At 39.8% G+C, this 19,170-nt stretch overlaps 1 protein-coding gene across 1 annotated transcript in view; it reads right to left on the reverse strand.

Annotated features, from left to right (window-relative positions):
- Nucleotides 1–19,170, reverse strand: part of MTHFD1L (methylenetetrahydrofolate dehydrogenase (NADP+ dependent) 1 like) — a 141,538-nt gene that overhangs the window by 52,056 nt on the left and 70,312 nt on the right. The window contains exons 21-24 of the mRNA XM_085055848.1: nt 11,672–11,811; nt 9,952–9,993; nt 8,819–8,919; nt 8,228–8,405 (exon numbers count right to left, since the gene is read on the reverse strand). Of these exons, the coding sequence (XP_084911974.1) occupies nt 8,228–8,405; nt 8,819–8,919; nt 9,952–9,993; nt 11,672–11,811 (461 nt within the window). The remainder of the gene's footprint in view (nt 1–8,227; nt 8,406–8,818; nt 8,920–9,951; nt 9,994–11,671; nt 11,812–19,170) is intronic.

Consider the following 19,170-nt stretch of genomic DNA (forward strand, 5'->3'; position numbering starts at 1 on the left):
GCTAACCTTTTCTCACATTTCCTTTGCTCTTCATCTCTTCCTTCAGTTCTAACCGCTGACTTCAGATTATAATTTTTTCACATAGGGCCTGATAAGGATTTCCATGGACAGCAGACCAGCTACAACAGACCCTCTTTTCATCTTCATTTCCTCTACTGCTCACACTCATGCTTGTGCCAGTGCAACTGAGGCAGCACCACTGTTTGTGCAGCTGCACATACCAGAGAAAGTGATCCAGGCTAAAACATATCCCAGGGAAAAAAAACCCTATTACAACCCATATCAGCTCACACATCCAGCTTATCATAAAGGCAAAGCCAGTGCAGATCAGGAAGAATTGCTCAAACTGTTCAAATCTGAGCATTGAAATATACTAGCAGAAAAAGAGAGTTGGGGCAGGGATACACACTTTAGCCAGGATGTCTGAAATCAGTCTTGCTGCCAAAAGTCAGTACTAAGCAAACCAAAGCATGCAAATTACCAGGGATCTGGTTTGAGACTATGCTCAAGATTTCCATCTTTTGCATCCTAATTTGGACACATGAATTTTTAGGCTCTTTACCTATTGAATAAAGGAGTTAATCTTTTTAGCTCCCCACAGCCAATTCCTGAGACTGCTGAAGACAAGCCCTGTTCGCTTCCTCCTTAATTTCTTCTACATTTAAACATCCTCCCTGACTTCCTCACCAACAGTCCAACAGAAAACATCTCTGCAAAGCCAGAGACAATAGCAACAAGTCCCTAGTCATACTACATTCCACTAGGTTGTAGCTAAGCCACACTATTAAGAGAAGCACTGGTGTTATCTTTACTAAATGGAGTACCATAAGTGAATGCTCATCACTGCAGCACTGCCTGAAAGGATCTCTTCACAGTTATACAACATAAATACTTAAAATTACTTTATTCTCCAACAAAACTAAGATTCTTTTGAAAAAACATTCATATAACCAGAAAATATACAAAAGCACTGTTCACTTGTAACTCACACATTTAATACTTCAAGTGCTTTAAACATTCACTTTAGTCTCAATGCCTCTTTTTGATTATGACATCACCAGTTTAATTATAAGGTGACAAACTCTGGGTTTACTGTTACTAAGCTGTTTGTGTTTTAGCAGAACTTCATAACATAATTCAAAATTCAAGGCAGTGGCACTTTTTTTTAAAAGTTACACATTCACTGAAAGCAATAAAGAAGAATCACTGGTTGGCTAAGTGAAACAGTATGCAGACATCACTCATTCCTCTTCTTGGGAAGGCTGCCAAATGAAAACATGATGGGAGTATGGCTGAAGGTGCTGTGTGGGGTGACAGAGTGCAGTGCTAAAACAATAGCTGACTCTGCACATTCAAACTCCTACTTCTAGCTTTTCCCTTGGATAAAATAAAAACACATTTATTAAAGTATCTGTATATTCTGGTTCCAGAAGATCTGTGTCTGACAAAAGGATTTCCAAGTCTTTAGCACTCCTTTTCCTTTGCTGGCACAGGACAAGAGTTTGTTTTTTAATTTGTGGAAAAGCATTTTCAGTCAAGTTAAACAGTTTGTGAATCAACACCTAAGCCTGTGGCCTTAGAGATTTATTTTCCATTTCCCCAACTTTGAAACCCCAGCTGTGCCTAAGAAATTGCTTCATGCAAAGAATAGGGAAATAATGAAAACAAACATAAAAGTACAGCGCCGTCAAAAGCCTACATCCACAAACAAAGAGATGGAGTGGCAGAAAGATAGCTTCCGATGCTAGAACACCCAATTCAGTGAAAGAAGTGTCCAGACTCCACAGAAATCTCTTTGATGGGAGTGGGAGGAGTGGGTGGTACAGCCCTATGGAATTCCTCTTTAATGTGGCTTCACTGCTAGATTAGATTCACTGCTGTCTTACTAGCAGTAGAGGGGAGGGGGAAATAGTTTAAAGACTAGCATACGCTGCAGGGCAGCACAGCCTGAATTTCAAGATGAGAAATGATCACCATCAATTATTAGGAAAGTTTCAGTAAGGAGCATACATAATTTTATTGATTCCCACCCCAGTAGTACTTAAGGACTTTCCATTAGGTCCACACATGGCTGAACTCCATGCTGCACAGAGCACAACACAGAAGCTATTTGCTTCCTGGGCAAATGAGCAGAGGTATGCTGGGTGGGTGTGACTGCAGACACACGATGGATGGCTTTCATGCCTTAGCGACTCCATGGTAGTGGAGGGAACAGAAAATACCTTGGCACCCCCCCACACCTCCCATTCAGTCACTGGGATTGAAAAGATGGGAAGTTTACTAATGATGAGGAACACTCTGCTCTGGGTCATTCCTCAAACCCAGGCCCCATGAGCCCTTCCTAACTGTGCCTTCCTCTTCGAGCTTCTCCTCCTCTCCCAGTACCTGTGCCAAGGAGCCTTCTCCTCCACTGGTGGGGCTCTTCCTCCTTTACTACTCACAGCTCATTCTTGCTTTTGGAGACCATGGCCAGAGGATGGAAGAGAAAATAATGCACAGAGAACCACTGCTGGCAGAGTTTTCTCTGTTTTGATGCTACTCTGAGACCTCTTTGAGTGACCCCATTGTCTGTGACAGCTGAAGCGAAGACTGGAAGAAATGAGATAAGTGACAGCCCACACCACACTGCCACAGCACAACAGAGCCAGGGGCAGACAAAACTCTGTACTCAGATGCTTCAGTTTTGCCCAAATTATTATTATGCTCCCAGCAGGGGAAGAAAAATACCAGTGCTGAGGCTGCTAACTGCTTGAATGCCTCCCTGAGAAGTGCTGCTACTCAACCTAACTCCCAGTGGATGGTCCCAAGCTGAGAAAGCTTGCCTTTGTTCTGCAGTCTGGCCAGGCAATGCACTGCACTCTGCCAAAATATTTGTGCAATCAACTTTCACTGTATAACTTGGAAATATTTTAATTTGTCATGGTATTACCTAAAAGCATAGCGCAGTCAAAAAAAAGGTGTCATCTGACAAACTTGGAAGACTGGAACAACCCCTTCTCTTCCCTCCCATTTGTGACCTTTACAGTCTTTAATTTAGTTTTCCAGTGCAGCATAAATCAGGTGACTTGAGGCTTTTCAATAATATTTGTCAGGTTACCATGTCATTCTTTTAAGGGGACAATGCTAACTCTCTGACCAGCCAGATACACTGATCCTGCCCCATGCCAAATGCCTGCCCTTCTCCTCTCTTCTATCTCCTGAGTGCCCACTCCACTCCAGCTGCCTGCAGGAAGGGGCAATATATCTCCTAAACACCTAATTCCTGCCTTCTTTCAGACCTATGCTTCCTGTCCCAGGCTGAGCAGCACTGCTCAAAGTCAAGGGAGAGCTGACCACAGCAGAAGGGAGGAGACCAGGATAGTGAAGGCAGGTTACTCAACAGGCATTCCATAGTGAGCAATACAGCTTTCTCCCTTCTTGTGATCAAGAGCAGGCACTGAAGCTAGAGAAAATTGGGAATGGAATCCGCACATTTCCATCTTCTCCTTTCCTCCCCCAAGTTATCTAAACTTACTTTTAATGGTTCAGTCAACTTTATTTTGAGTAATAGCTTTCTGCTGCAACTTAAAGACCCATACTTCAGGAAAACTGAACCCAGAAGGGAAGTCAGCAGTGATAAGAGGATTGATATTTTGATATTTTCCATATGTAGCAAGAATATATATTAAAATAAACTGCCACAGATGATTTCAGAAAGAGTTCAGGAGGCCTTTTAAACAAACCCATCCTTCAACACTGAAGAGAAACACTCTGCAATAAACCAACTCAATAGTAACTCAAGAGAGATTATTATGCAGAGGGGGCAAAAATCCATAATAAACCACACAATACCGTAGTATTTACTTCAATTACTGCCAATAATATTTTAAGTTATTGGCATTATAAACTCTGAAGTCTATGATATGAAAACTCATCCTTGCTCCTGAACCTGCCCTGTGTAATTCCTAATACTGTAAGCATTTCATGGTACACTCTATCAATTTATGTCCTTTTCTTACACTTTTGCAGGGGCAATGGTGCAGTATTTCCTTGTCAAAGGTCACATCATGTATTTGATCCATGAAATGACTGCCACACATATGCACTCCCAAAAACATATACAAGCTATTCTGTTCTCATTCCAACTCCCCAAAAGTATTTTCATCTTATCTCACCAAATGTCAAATAATCCCTTGCTATAATCAATACTAAAATAAAACACAAACTACAAACATCAGCTACCGGGATAAAAAAAAAGTTTCCCTGCTTAGAGAAATAAATAAAGAGAACCCAAAAAGCTATCCAAAAGTGGGACTATAGAACAGTGTGTCATGGAATGACACCCAAGGAAGTTTAAAGAGATCAAATGAGATGCTTCAAGGAATAAAATTAGCAGAGTCTTCTAATTAGACTAGCTTGCTGTGATACTGAACAGAAGCAGTGCTTAAGTCCTGAACTGACACAACTATGTTGTGTCCAGTGTCTAAAATTGCTCATTCAGCACATGCTTGGGTATCACTGGACAAAATGGCATAAATGTATAAACATACTTCAGAAAAAAAAACCAGCTGATACTCAACTTTTTACCAGTATTTGACAGATCTAGAAAATACTTTCTTGTTCTTCTCCCACTGTATACGTTTGTAAACATCCCTCAAGGAAGCTTTTGTTTTCAGAGATATATTTGGAAATTACTAAAGCACTGCAGAGATGAATGCATTTGGAAAAAAATGAAACAAAGAAGAGCCCACTTGAGCTGGACTATCCTCTAATTAGATGTCTGACTGCACACTAATAATATAGTTTACTGCAAAGTTTGTTCTAACTAGAAAAAAGGATATAAAACAGTTTTACATATAAGGGTTTGAAGCTTTTTTTTTTTTTTTTAAATAGCCTGAGTGATGCTTTCTAACAAAAGAACAAAATATCAAAGGAACCTGTTACAGCTACAGTGGTCTGTGCTGTTGGAAATTTTTCTAATTATAATCAGTTTTGGAAGCAAATTGTGATGAAGTTTTCCAGACAGGAAAACAAGGTGTATAGACATCAAAGGATGGAGGATGGAGACATGGAGTAAAGGGAAGAGCAGAGCAATCTCATTTAGACAGACAGAGTATGAATGAAATGGCAGTAGTTTTATTTATGCAGAGTATTTCCCCTCTTTGGTGGTCTAAAAGGGAAAGAAAACAGAAAAAAACTAACCACAGCAAATCGTGTGAAACTTGAGGCAACCAGGACTTACTATTATTCAAGTAACTGGACAAATCTGACAATCAGATGAGGGATGGAACCATGTCCTTTCACGTACATCGCCTTTAAACACAATGATGGGGGAAATAATCTGTCTGAATCCCATTTTACTGCTTCTTATCTTCCTTAAATTTCTAAATTTTACTCTTTTGAACAGCAGAAAGCACACCTCAAAGTTACTACAACAACAATAACAAACAAACAAAACAAAGCAATCAAAAAAAATCAGGGCAGGCTTATTTGGGAGCAGTGGCTTTCCTTCACTTCTCTCTGAGCCTAGTAACCAATTGACCTACATACTGTAAAAGTGACAGCATTGCTCTTTCACTCTCCTACTTCCAACTGCTTTAATCCCCATCCTTTGCACAGTAAGGATGAAACAGAAGCCTGAACTTTACACTTTACTGTTTCTGTTGGCCTGAATGTACTTTTTTTACAGTATTTAAAAATTTTTATATGTTTTTATATCTTCAACATATTTTTGAGGCTTATAATACTTGTGTGAAGTGAAGGGATATTAAGTTGATGTAAAGATGTGATTCATTCCCTTTGTGCTTAAGATCATGCAGCTTGTGCAACACAGCACGAAACAATGTGTCTGGGAAAGACATTAAAGTAGAAATCAATCTGATTTTCTTCAGAGGCAGAGTCCACCCCTACCAATCCTTTTTACTCATTCGTACCACAAGGTTGTAAGCTACACAGTGTATAGTAACATCAGAGCTTAAATATGGGCCTTGTCAAACACTAATGTACTCTCCCTGTAAAAGAAGTGTCCAGTGGAGAACACTATCATACATATTCCTCAAAGAATTTTTCCCCCATTTTATTATGCAAGCGCCATAAGACAATAGGTTCAGTTTTCAGAGCATCTCAGTGGAGACAGACTTAGAAAGGCATACACATGGTCCATTTTTCAGGTGTAAAACTGTTGTATGAGCAAAATGCTTTGGATAGATGCTGCAGCACTAATATTCCCAACATATTTCCATATTTTCTGTCAGGGCAGTGGTTAATATTGATAGGGGTTGGCTGGATTACTGACATATTGTAAAACAGTGGGGGAGGTGGAAAGGAAAAATAAAATTGGTGCATCAGATACAGGGTGCAAATCAAGGCAAAGAGAGAATGAAAGATGACAGTAGGGCATATCTACCTCAGGCTGAACTTTTTTTCTGGAGAGAAGAATCAAAACAGGAACTTCCAGCCATTTAAAAGAATGAAGCTGAGGTTCTGTTGTAAAAAAATAGCATTTGAACATTTTCTAAAGAAACTTAAGTAGCACGGTCAGCTGGGGCACAGGATCTGAAACTTGACAAGGGCTTCCTTGGAGAAGTCTGTTTGGCTGTCCAGATTTGAACCCACCCACATCTGGATAGCCAGGAAGGTCCTGAGAAATCATTTGTGTAACCTTCTTGGCAATATGAACCCTCCAAATGTTCTGCCAGCACAGTGGTACCCCAGCAACTCCAGTGCTTCTAGGGGTCAAAGCTCCTCTCGAAAGCTCACAACATTACCTTGCAGACAAATAAATGCAATACCAGTCTCCAAGACATGGAAAAAGAGTCACTAACTCTGGCAGACACAGGATTGAAACTTGGACCACACTATCCTTTGTTAAGTTATCTAAGGGCTAAGCAAATTAGCCACAAAGCCCCAGCAAAGATCAGAGGAACAATGATAGGTGTAGGAACCCTTGTAATGTAATCAGTGGAAAAACCTAATCAGTGAAAATTAGAGCACACTGAATTGCCTGCTTCCTATGACAATCCAAGGGGAAGATGAGACCATTGTCCTTGGTGTGAAATGCACCAAGGTGGGTCAATGGGAAAACTCTTTGATCAGAAAACTTTGTAAATGAAAGTGGTTGCCTACAGTAGCACAGGACTCTGTGGGATGTATGAAGAAGCAGATTTTGCCACCCTATAAACCTTACAATGGGACTTTGGAAGAGGATTGTGGGAATGTGTAAAGATTATTTACTGGAAGGAGCAAAGATGGGGAAAGGGAGTAATCAAGGTGGATTGAAAAGGAACAAATGTGGGAAGAAAATGAGAGAATAGAGAAAGAAGGGGTCAGTTGTGTGTAAAGGTGTCTGGCCAGTAACCTGACTAACTGAGCTCTGTGCTTGAGGACCACAGTCCATTCTCTAGTCTCATTAAATCTGATTTCTGACTGCCTTTTGTGTGGGTGTGCTCCCTGCTCCAAATGTGTGTGCAAGAGGACTAGAGAGTGTGAGGAAAGGGCTGTGCCCAGCTCCTGTAGTGAGCTGTGAACCTCAGGGGCTTGTGGACTCTGGTGCCATCAGCTGGAGCAGGACAGGGGCACTGGGGATGTTTGTGAATCGACTGAGCACTTGAGGCCAGCAGCAGCAGTGACCCATATTCTGTGTGCACCAATGCAGTGAGCCATATATTGTGTGCAGACTCCAAAGTGATCAGCAGGAGAGAAGGAACAGGACTGGCTCTCCTGTGCTCCTTGTGCTCACCTGAGAGCCCTGCTGCCTGAGTGGGTGCAGGTAAGGCAGTGAGTGCTTCCTCTCTGTGTCCACCTGGCTGGGCTGGGCAGATGTGTGGGATGAGCATGGATGTGCTACCTGTTACATCCTTCTCATACAGACAGGGAGTGTTTCAGGAAGCCACAGCTTGGTGCAATACTGTGACTGTGAGACAGCAGCTACATATCATTTTATCCCACTGACAGGACAAATACCCTGACTGTGAGATCTTTGGAGAAGTCTCCCAAAATAATTGGTGAGTGTTCCATCTGCATACATGCTTTTATGTTAAACATGAAGGTCTCTCTGGTTAGACAAGCCACAGATTGCTTGCTCTCTCCAGCTTTTGTGATTTAAAACCAAGGCAAATTCCTTTCCAAGTATTTTAGATAACTCTGTTTCAATGTTCTCAAGGTTCTTTGTGTTTTAAATCCAACTCTGGTGCAGAATACATTCATTAAAAAAAAAAAAAAAAAGAAAAGGAAAGAGAAGAAATCTTACCTCCAAGTTGTAGAGATATTTGAAACTGTTTTTCTGATTGGCTGCCTTTTCCACAGCTTGAGCTAATTTTACTGCTCCTCTACCACCAGCCGACCAGTGATTGCAGGGTACAGCATCAAATGCTCCAGACTCCTTTGCAATCTTACACACCAGATCAATCTCAGCTGGAGAGTCAGTTCTGCCAACCAAACAGTCCCATCTCATTATTTTGTTTAATTAGTTCTCCTTTATAATCATATAAATTTCACCTTATTTACCATCAGCAGTGGTAAAGCACGTATATATAGAAATTGTGCCATATACATAATGCATTTATATATAGCATTTGTATTTACATGTTTCAAGAAAACTCTGTAATTGTAATAGCTAATTAACATGGAAAATTATCAGTTCCATAATCGTATATACTTTTTTATTGCTGGTTTTAAAACCTTAAGAACAAGCTAAGGGCTTTATTATCTTTATATTCATGATGAAAAAAGGAAATTCTTTAATAGTTTCTTTGTTCACGCCAAATTGAATAATTTAAAAACCAAGTGAGAAATTTGAACTGTGTATTTACTCACAAGAGTAATGAAAGAACAGACTTACTTGAAGACATTTAAAGCAACCACAACAGGAACTCCAAAGAGCTGAGTAATTTGAATCTGTTTCTGTAGATTACAGCAGCCATCAGCTACCAGCTGGAGGTTCTGTGCAATTAAATAAAAATTAATGGAAATTGTAAGATACATAAAGTGTTCTCCAGCCAAAGAATTTTCCATAAATTAAAGTGAACATAAACAGTGCTGATCATGACAGTTGCAGGCAAGTGAAATGCTTCCAGACAATAGTATTCTGGAACTTACTAATTCTCATTCCAATTAATAAGCATCATATTTAAGTAACTAAACAGTGTCCAAAATTTGTACGTGAAACCATTGCTCTCTTCTGGAACGCAGGAAGATGGTGCAGCTGATGACTTGTCATGATTGTGAAAGGGATGTTAGTCTGCTGTTTGTAAAGTTTATAAACAGACTGGGGTAGTGGGGTGGGGTTTGACATACAGATGTGTCAGATGCATGGTTCATGTATAGATATACATAACCCAGATAAAAGCACATTACTGGATTTCCTTATTTACTCTGTTACCTCACACTTTGTAGGCCTTGTCTTAATTGTAACAAAACAAATATCCTTAGCCTCACACTAGCAGAAGACCAGAATTTGTCTACAGTGAAGTGACAAAGAAATCAAACCAGCAGAATTCACTCTTTGTTTGAAGAGTGACATCCAACCCCAAATGTGAAGCATAAACATATTGAACTTGTTGTTTAATGAACAGGTTATGCTATCATTAATTTCAGGGAGTGTCTAAACTACTCTGTTCTTGTGATTCCATAAATGCCTGTATGTTGATCATTCTGAAAACTTAGTGGTCCTGGAAAAATTACTGAAGAAAGGTTATTTTTCGGTTCTTTCATTTCCTCATTACAATCCACCATGGAATCACACACATACTACACAGAAGAGGGATAACACAAATGGGCTGAGGGAAGATGAAGTGGTTTTACTTGTTGGCAATGCCTGTTAGAGATGTTCAGTGAATGTCAGCATTAGAGTGTGCTAGTGTCAAACCTGAGGCTGCCAGCCAGAGCAAGGAGAAGTTCTGATTCTCTGTATACCATATTATCTTGTTCCTTTAAACACAAACTTCTCTTAAGTTTTATAACAGTTCCTCTTACCTCTTCTGTGTATTCTTTCTTCAAAGGGGCACCAGCAGTTACCTGGGATCAGGTAAAAATAAACAATCAAATTCATCACAGATTGATATTTTTCATAACCCTAAAGGGCCTGAAGTGCAAATTTGCTTGCTTTCTATACTGCCAGTTAACACATACCAGTGCACACAACACTATAGCCTGACTACAGCTTGTGTTTTATTTCAAGCTGCACTGGTACACAAAGAATAGCAACACTTCCTACTGTATTTGGGCAGCAAGACAAAGGCAGTGCCTCAGCAATGAGTTGCAAAAGACTACTAGGGGAGATAATTGGATCTCATTCTACATGTTGCTACAATGCACCAGCAGTGCAAAGACAATGGGCAGCAACTTCCAGCAGCTGGAGAAATAACAGCAACACAGAACATCATCTTTGAGTGTCCTGTAATTACTGCCCATGGCAAGGAACTGCATGCAAGTAATTTGCTGGAAAGCACAAAGGTATACATGCAAAGGGCATCACCAGGGTACTAGGATATATGGAGTCTCCAAGTACAACATACATCAATCCCAGGCACTGGATTTACTCACTTTTGTCTCTAGTATTAGTCCATTCTATAGTTAATCTCCCAGTAAAAGTATCTGGTACTCTACATGCCTCAGTGATGAATGCATCACATTTGCAAACAAATGAAATCTTTAAACTTCTAAGGACACAAGTCAGACAGAAATAGAGGCAGTTATTAACACATATTTAAGTCCTTTTTCTAGATTGAATGATAACACATGTGAAAATATACCTGCCTTGATGGGCATGGAGAAATGTAATTCAAAATAAAGAAAACATGCATTAGAAGTGGACTAAAATTATAGAAAGTTATATCATTATATCAATCTGAAAGACTGAAAAAGGGCAGTTCAGCTTTAACTCCTAGAGATGATTAGCTGTAAGAGAAACCATGCATTCTAAAATTTTGTGGCTGTGGAAACAGCTCTGGTATTTTCACCCAGTGAGACTGTTTCCCTGGCAGCATCACTCTCCAGCATGCTGCTGGGCAGATGAAAGTGTTCCTAGGAGTTAAGTGTCTGCCTGCTTGGCTAGCAGGGTCTGATCTGATTGCACGTTTGAGGAGCATTTCTACAATCAGTAATCTGTGAAGTCTCTTTGTGGCTTAGACAGCAAAAATTGATACACTGGTGACTCTTGGTACATCAGGAAAAAACTTGCAAAATTTCATCAGTTATTTCAGCATCCCCAAGACAATTAATCTGAGAAAAATAAAAGGACATAGGGGGTGCCCATTACTGGAGTGAAAGAAATCTCAAAACCCTCACTAACAATGTTCTCTACTTCCACTCACATACTGCAACTTGAACTTGTCTCATTCCTCCTTGGCTGTTGAATTTCCCAGCCTGTGACTACTTCGGTTCACTTACAAATGCTATTTCAAAAGGCAGGGACAAGAATATATATATATATACATATATATACACATATATATATATCTTACAGCTTTTATAGTACTTCTTCAGAGCTCTTTTGTCCCTCGTCTTTCATTTGTGCCTTAACTTTAGAGATAGCATTAACTTTACAGATAACAACTATATAATGAGGTATCTCATTAGGGTTATCTAAATACTCCCCCATCGACTACCCCAAATATTTCTTAAATCAAGGTATTTTACTTATTTCAGATATTAGCAAGAATTTGATTTTTCCAAGAAAGGTGCAAAAACTTACATTTGGCCCACCTCCATGCATCTTCAAAGCCCTCACTGTAGCAACAAGTACAACCACACTGGGAACCAAGCCAGATGCTCTGCATTTGATGTTGAAGAATTTCTCCATCCCAATGTCAGCACCAAAGCCAGCTTCAGTTACTGTTAAACATTAAAAAAACAAAACAAAACCACACATTAAACATGCTTTTGGTTAAACACTGGGGGATATTTCTACTTTAGCATACAGTGCACTTAAATACACACCAGTACTCAGTTTTGAATGAACTTTCAAATAGAGGTCTATTTACATTACTGAGTCTGATTAAAAACCTATTCCCAACTCAGAAATAAATTCTCATATTCTTGATATGTACAATATGCCATCAAAGGTAGTTACATGGGGGGAAAGAACCCAAGCAATCTAAATTAGTTTGAACCAAAGTATTTAAAAAATATTTGGTCCTCTAAAATCACTGGTTTTGTGCAATTATATGTAAAATGATTGCAAATTCTCAGAGATGTAAGACTTTTCTATATTATTCCTCCTCCTTTGATTTCACTAAAGATATGCTTCCAGCACAACCAATGGGCCTAAATTCTCCTAGGTTGGCAGAACTTCTGGTGATCTCTTGCATTTGTAGAGAGGATGTTTAGTTATAAACACAAACCAGCAGTTACAGTCACGTCTCAGTGTTGAGTATGCTGTTAAATAGTAAACTTCATAATGGGATTTTGCACCAAAGAAGTCAGACATGGATGTAACATGACTCAAGAGAAAAGTCTGTGCAGAATTAGGATACACTCAGCAAAGTATGTTTAGTGGAGCTACAAATAAAGAGAAGATAATCTGTATTAGACGACACTAGTCTCTTCAGAGCGAATTTGTCCTGATTTGTCAAATGGCAATTATTTTGATTGCTTCTTTTAAAATCCAAGTAATTTCTTTATATTAGGCAAACAGAAGCACACAGCAAATCAAAAATTCAATGGATTAAATCTCCTGTTAGTTGAAAATTTGGTCATGCAACAATTTCCCACCAGAATACATTAAAGAGTTGGGCTCAATGCATGCCTCTGAAAGATGTGAAGGGACTTTCAGGGACACAAGTCAGGGTGGGAAAACAGCTTGCTCCAGATGCTTCTGGACCTGACTCCAAGCAGGGCTGGTAATGTGTTCTCATAAACCAAATCAACTTGTAAAAAACTCGTAAATTCCCTTCTCTTTCCCCCTTGCCAGCAGTTTTGTCTCTCATACTTAGGAGGGGAAGGGACTACAGGCAGCTGTTTGAACACTTCAGCGTTGGCAACCTTCAGCAGGGTCAAGGAGAAGAAGGAGGAGGTACAGATCTGCTCTGTTGCTGTGGCAGAAAGTATCTCACTGTTGGCAGCCGATGTGCTTTAGGAAGTCCCAGCCTTTGTGCATTTGTCCTAACCCCACTGGTCCTTTCCCACCTCTTCTTCGTTTTATACAGGCTGAAACAATTGCCTGGGTTTGCTGTGAGGGAGGAAATGGCTGCTGGGGCTGGGAGAGGAAGCAAGGAGTAGCAAACAAGGGCTTGGGGCTGCTGTGAGGAGCAGGGACCTCTCCAAATAGCAACATGGCAAGCGTCATGATTAACATTCTCCTCAATCATTGTAATAAGCATATCAACTTTTTCTGAATAGCCCTGAGAAAAACAGACACACCAAACATGGGGAGAAAAGAAGAAAATATGTTTACACAAATGCAGTAATTCATAGAAGCAAAGCTAATGTCAGGGTAAGTCATATTAAAAGCAGAGCCAGGGATCACATTTCTGCTTTCCAGTAACCCTCATTCTTCTTCTCCAGTCTCTTATGTGGCATAGAGTGATTAATGAGAGCTCTGAATTAGGAATATATAACCACAATCAATCATTAATATAAACAACAGATAAACTACCAAGTGCTCGAGAGGGTGGGAAAATAATTTGTCTCTTACAGAGATTGCCAGGACATATACATAGCAGTCTCCTAACATTTCCAAACAAAGTTTCCAGGGAGTTAATCCATTTCATGCCAAGCCTTTTCAAGGGTCAGTTTCCCTTTGAGAAAGGGAGGATTGCAAGTCTGCCTTTCAGTGGGAGAACAGCAGAGATGTCAGCCTTCCTCAGCAACTGCTCTCACAGCAAGCCACCCTTCGGGCAGTCCAGGCAGCCAGGGCTGTGCATTTTCCTCTGTTCTTTGCAATGCTTTCCTTTGATAAGGAGGGCAAAACTCACATTTGCCTAAACAACCCAAACACTGTATCAAAGTTCACTGCAGTGAGCACTACAACATGGAGAACAGCATTTTTTCATTGGAAGTGGAGGAAAGGGAGGCGAACGTCAGTGCTTTCTCCAGTGTGCGGAAGGAAACAGGATGTAGTAGAAAAGCTGCCTGGATGAAAGTTGCAACTCCATTTTATTTCCTCCAAGGAATAGTAAGAAGATAGAATGGCATGCCAAGCTATTATATTTTAAAATCTTTGTGCAGAAACACTTAATACAATTACTTTCAGATTGTTTCCTGCTTTCAAATGAAAGCATCAATGAAAAACGCAGACTACAAATGGGAAGTTTTAAACTACCCTGCATTTAGTGATCATCAGATAAACCAGCTAATCACTTCAAATATATCAACAGAAATTGAAAGTAGTACGTGGTGAGCTAATCACTTTACATGTAACAACAGAAAAATAAAGTAATACATGGGACCATTTATTTTGATAATAATTTCTCATGCACAGTTTGTCAACAGATGAGAATTACAGATTACGGGTGAACTCACATAGACTTTGGGCAACAAACATATACTTAAGTAGTTGTGGTCTGCTGTACTTCAGCTGAGGAAAAGCTTGTGACACAAGCACTACTACCTGCCCATACATTTTGCCCAGCTTCAGCTCCCCTCCCTGAATGCCTGTTTATCCTGAGCCCTGCCAAGCCACCATTTCCCAGCCCCATGAATCGTGGCTGCCTGGGCTGCTGCCCTGAAAGCATGTAGGGGGTTTGTAATAGGTACCAGCATGGTGTTAACTGCTTGCTTTGATTTCCAGGCCACAAACAGAGCTCTAATGTAGTTTTAATGAAAGCAAAGAGGTGAATGATTTGCCTTCAGTGAGCTCTCAGAAAACACACAGGTATTCCCACTTCCAGGCTGAGAACACAACTCCATGGCAAATGTATGCTGACCTAGATCAGTGTTATTACAGTCCCAGGCCTTGGTTTGCATTCTGCATCCCCTTCTTGCACTGACAAGTCTCAACAACGAGCTGGACAAGTGCTAAAATATTCACTTCTGGGTGCAATTTTAAGTTAGTACAGCTCTCTGGATTCTCACTGTGTGGTCAGACAAAGTGCAAAACCTAATTCTACAAGCACTCTGTTTTTTGATTTTATGCTTCAGTTTTAGAGCCCAAGTTTCATAAAGAACACTGGAATGAGGATTAAAAATTAATATTTTCTGTATCAGCAGTGCATACCGTTACATTACTTTTAAGAGTGGTCATGGGTTAAATCTAGCAGTTAATTTACACTTATATATGTGAAGTAAACTGCATCAAAATGCTCAAATAAGGTCAAATAATTTTTTCTCATAAAATATCCATGTGAGCATGACCAAAAGCAGCTCATTCTAATACATCAGGGTAACTGTGGGATCTCTTTTCAAAAAGACAGTAGGCAAAACACAACACAAAATTACTATAGGTCTTTCTAGAGATCATTTACATAACATCTACTTCACTCACTCCTGCTACCAAAAAATTCAATACACCATAGTTTTCATTCAGAGCAAGAACCCAAAATATCAAAGTTAGGTACAAAAGGGGAAGGAGAAGACCACAGGGGTGAAATTAGGCAACAGAGATAAGTCTGTGAGGTGATATAAAGTCAGAACAAACTCTTCACTGGAGTCTGTAATTCTACTTCAAGGTTCAGGCAAATGAACAAATGACTCTGATGGGTTTGTTTCTTGTTTATAATTATCATTACCTCCTTCATGTACTTACTGCCTTACCAAGGACATCTAGGAATCACCTACACATGACAATAGCTCAAATTGACAGTGTCATGTGTTAAGCAGCTAATCAAATTTCACCATCATTCATAATACAAAACATAATTTTTCTCCATTTAAAAATACACCTATCTTGGCAAAGCTGCATAAAGTAATTCCACATTAGTCTTACATTGACACGGTGCTTAAAAGCCTTACAGAAAGTGATATTCAGAATATTTTTTGAAAAGCTATTTCACCCACAATTGAACTTCATGCATACTGAGGGTAATATCTAGTGAAAGTAGCTTTTCCCTAGTCAGCCCTTGTATCAACAAATCAATGTCAAAATAAAGCATTTGTACTATAAAGGGCCAAGTCAGATGCACACACATGAGAAGAAGCTTGAGGACGAATTGTGAGCCTGGATTCCTGAACAATGTAAAAGGAAATGGAAACTCTGAGCTGCAAGTTGCCATTTACTCCCCACATGTAAACATATCTGTTCTGGTGCAGCTGTCTGGTGGTAAACTCAGGAAAGGAAGAGTTCAAAGTCACAGAAGCACATAAACTGTGAACCTGGAACTGGAGATATGCTAGCTACAAAGTACTAATATGTTCTTTTTTAAGTGAAAAATACCAAGGTGTGTAATTGCCAAAATAAACCAGGATGATCAGTGATTTCTCTAACAGGATATCATATTTTTGTTAGTATAGCTAGGGATGAATAAGCCAGATGTTTGTCCATTTTGACTCTAGCACTTATTTGATATGAACTTCCATTATTATGTAACAGATACTCCTCCCAACAGAGGGAGTTTTCCTGTTCATTTTTCTTTCCACGCATTCTCGGATGTCATGGAACACAGGAACTCTCTGATACCACTGCTGAACACAAAGTCCAGCAGAAAACTACACATGAATATGCTAAGCCTGAACATTTTCCATGCCATGAAGAAAATACTTCGCATTGGTTGTCAAAATTTGATGTTGTTGTTGTGAGGTCTAGAAGAAAAGGTAAAAGGAAAAATATTTGCCCCTTAGTTTAACAGACCATAAGCTAATTGGATGTAATGTGTACTTTCCACCCTTTGCTAAACAAAGATGCCAGGGCAGCATTTGCCCTGCTGGGGTCTGGGCACTGGTGGTTTCTAATTGTTCACCACCAATCCATGCTTTTGACTGAACCAGCAGATACGGCAATTCATTCTGCCCTGCTTCAAAGGAGACTTATTATCTCCTTTGGCTGAGTCTCAGGTGTCGGCTAAGAGTCACTGCCTCCTGGCAGCAAGGGCTGCACAGGAAGCTTGGCTCCCAGGAATACACTTAAATTAAGTGCTGATCCCCTTGGGACCCCATAACAAGCTATTTCAATCTTTTGCTCAGAAACATTTATTTTTCCATAAGAAAGTAATTTTACCATTGAAATGCAGAGCAGCTTTAAATGAGAAACGAAAGGTTACCTCGTAACCTCTCACTGTTACTCACTTTTAATATCAGTTGCTGTTAACTTTTCAAGAGCATCCCATACACTGACAAAAGAATAGGCACAATCACTCACACAAATTATTCCCAGACTATGGACAAAAAAGAATTGCAGAAAGTTAATTTATTTACTACAAACCAGACAGGTGAAGAAAACCCTTAAATCTCAATCCTCTGACAAGCATACAATTCTTCTTTGTGGGTGAAAAGCCTGTTTATATATGCATGCTGCAGATGCTGGATTTTAAATTCAGGGTGGGAATCTAACTGAAATCTCCAGGAGCTGACAAGAGTAGCACTGTGTGACAGAAAGCATGCTCTGAACATCTCCACAGCTCTGCTTGCCTTCCCGTCTTGAAAATACACAGAAGAGCAAATGCAGTGATTCCTGCCTCCAAGCCACCAATTTAGGGCATGGTTTTACTCCATGGCTGAACCAAATGAGCACCCTGCCCTGCTGAAAGGGTAGCTCCTGCTCATTCTTAAGTCTTCTACCTTTCTCTCCTGCTCTGTCCCTGCTGCCCAGACTTTTTTGGCATTCATTTAATTGGAAGGTAAACTGTTGAAATTTGCTAAACAGAAAGCGAAAACATAAAAAACACAGAGGGAAAAAAAAAAAACCCAACTAATTTTTTCCATTGGCCTATTTCTGAACTAGTTGAAGTAAGACCAGACAAGTATCTGAATGTGTTCAAACAAGTGGCAGAAGCAAGGGAAGATACATTTCATCAGTGGAAAACTTAATTCTTCCCTAGCCACCTTGTCAAACCATATTCTGATACTTCCAATGTAAAATTTGACATTTTCTTGCAGCTCAGCAGTAATGAACTCATTATTTAGTTTTATTACTAGAGATTAGAAACCAGCAGATGTCTTACAAGTCACAAACAATTCATTCTAATAGAAATTAAGTGAGCTGAATGTGGCTTCATGGGCTACATGTTTCTTTAAATTTCTCTGCTAAGCCTGCTGGGTTTTACAGTCACTCTCTCCTAATTTCTGTGTCCTGTAGTCATGTAAAGACCCATAACTCACAGACCAAGTGTTGGGCCCTGACATGAATTGCAACCATAGCTGAATACACTAACCAAATATACACAGTGCCCCGTCTTGTAGACTCCTTCTGTTTCAACATTAACTAGAAAATGTCTAACAAAAGAACCGTGAATTTTAGGTTGCATCCTTACATCATTCACAGCACGTTTTCTTTGAGGTAACAGAGTAACATTTCCTCGTAAGACAGATGACCATGTTTGGAGTACAATTAATGGCACAGGAATAAGGCAATTACATTACATACTTTAAAGATCACCATGGCCTTTGGCAAAAGAATTATTAGTCTTCTGGTAATTACAAAATTAAAACCACACCACTTTTTTATTCGGAGTTGCATGGAAGGAATAATTAAGAGCAGCACTGATGGATCTTCATTTAAGGACATTCTGCTACAATTCTGCAAGGAGTATATTAATTAGTGGTACCCAGAGTATTCCCCTAAGGGCTTAAAATAAATTTCATCACACTTAAACCATGTTACTCAATGCAGATCTCACTACCAGACTTTCATTTACTTTCACTTTTAAAAGATCCATTTGGCTGAAGGTGCTTTCACCAATACACATTTCATCAAAGTCAAACTGCTTCCTGTTGAACTCTCAGGTTTTGGGTCCTTCTACACTCCCCTTGAAAAAGCTACTGAAAATGGACTTTGAACATGCTTTGAGAATTCATGTTACAAGCATCTGGAAAACACTAACTTCAAGAGGCAGGCAGAGAGCCTGAAAATTTCTTCCCTGGAAAAGTTCTAAGCATTTCATCAAATGGTCATGGAGCAACACCTGCTTTAGCACCAGTATTGCACTGTTTTGTGAGAAAGGAAAGAAGGGATGCAAAGGACCCTATTCTTGAGACAAGCCACCACATCAGCAGATGTCCTGGCAGGAGATATACTTTCTGAAGAACAGCAGAAATGCAGTCGGGCAATGAGTGATGATACAGGTAGTGAGTGAATGAGGAATACAGAATTTTTGCAGCCAG

The sequence above is a fragment of the Lichenostomus cassidix genome, chromosome 3 (assembly GCF_008360975.1).
Source record: "Lichenostomus cassidix isolate B80296 chromosome 3, HeHo_3.0, whole genome shotgun sequence".
In the NCBI taxonomy this organism is placed as follows: Eukaryota; Metazoa; Chordata; class Aves; order Passeriformes; family Meliphagidae; genus Lichenostomus; species Lichenostomus cassidix.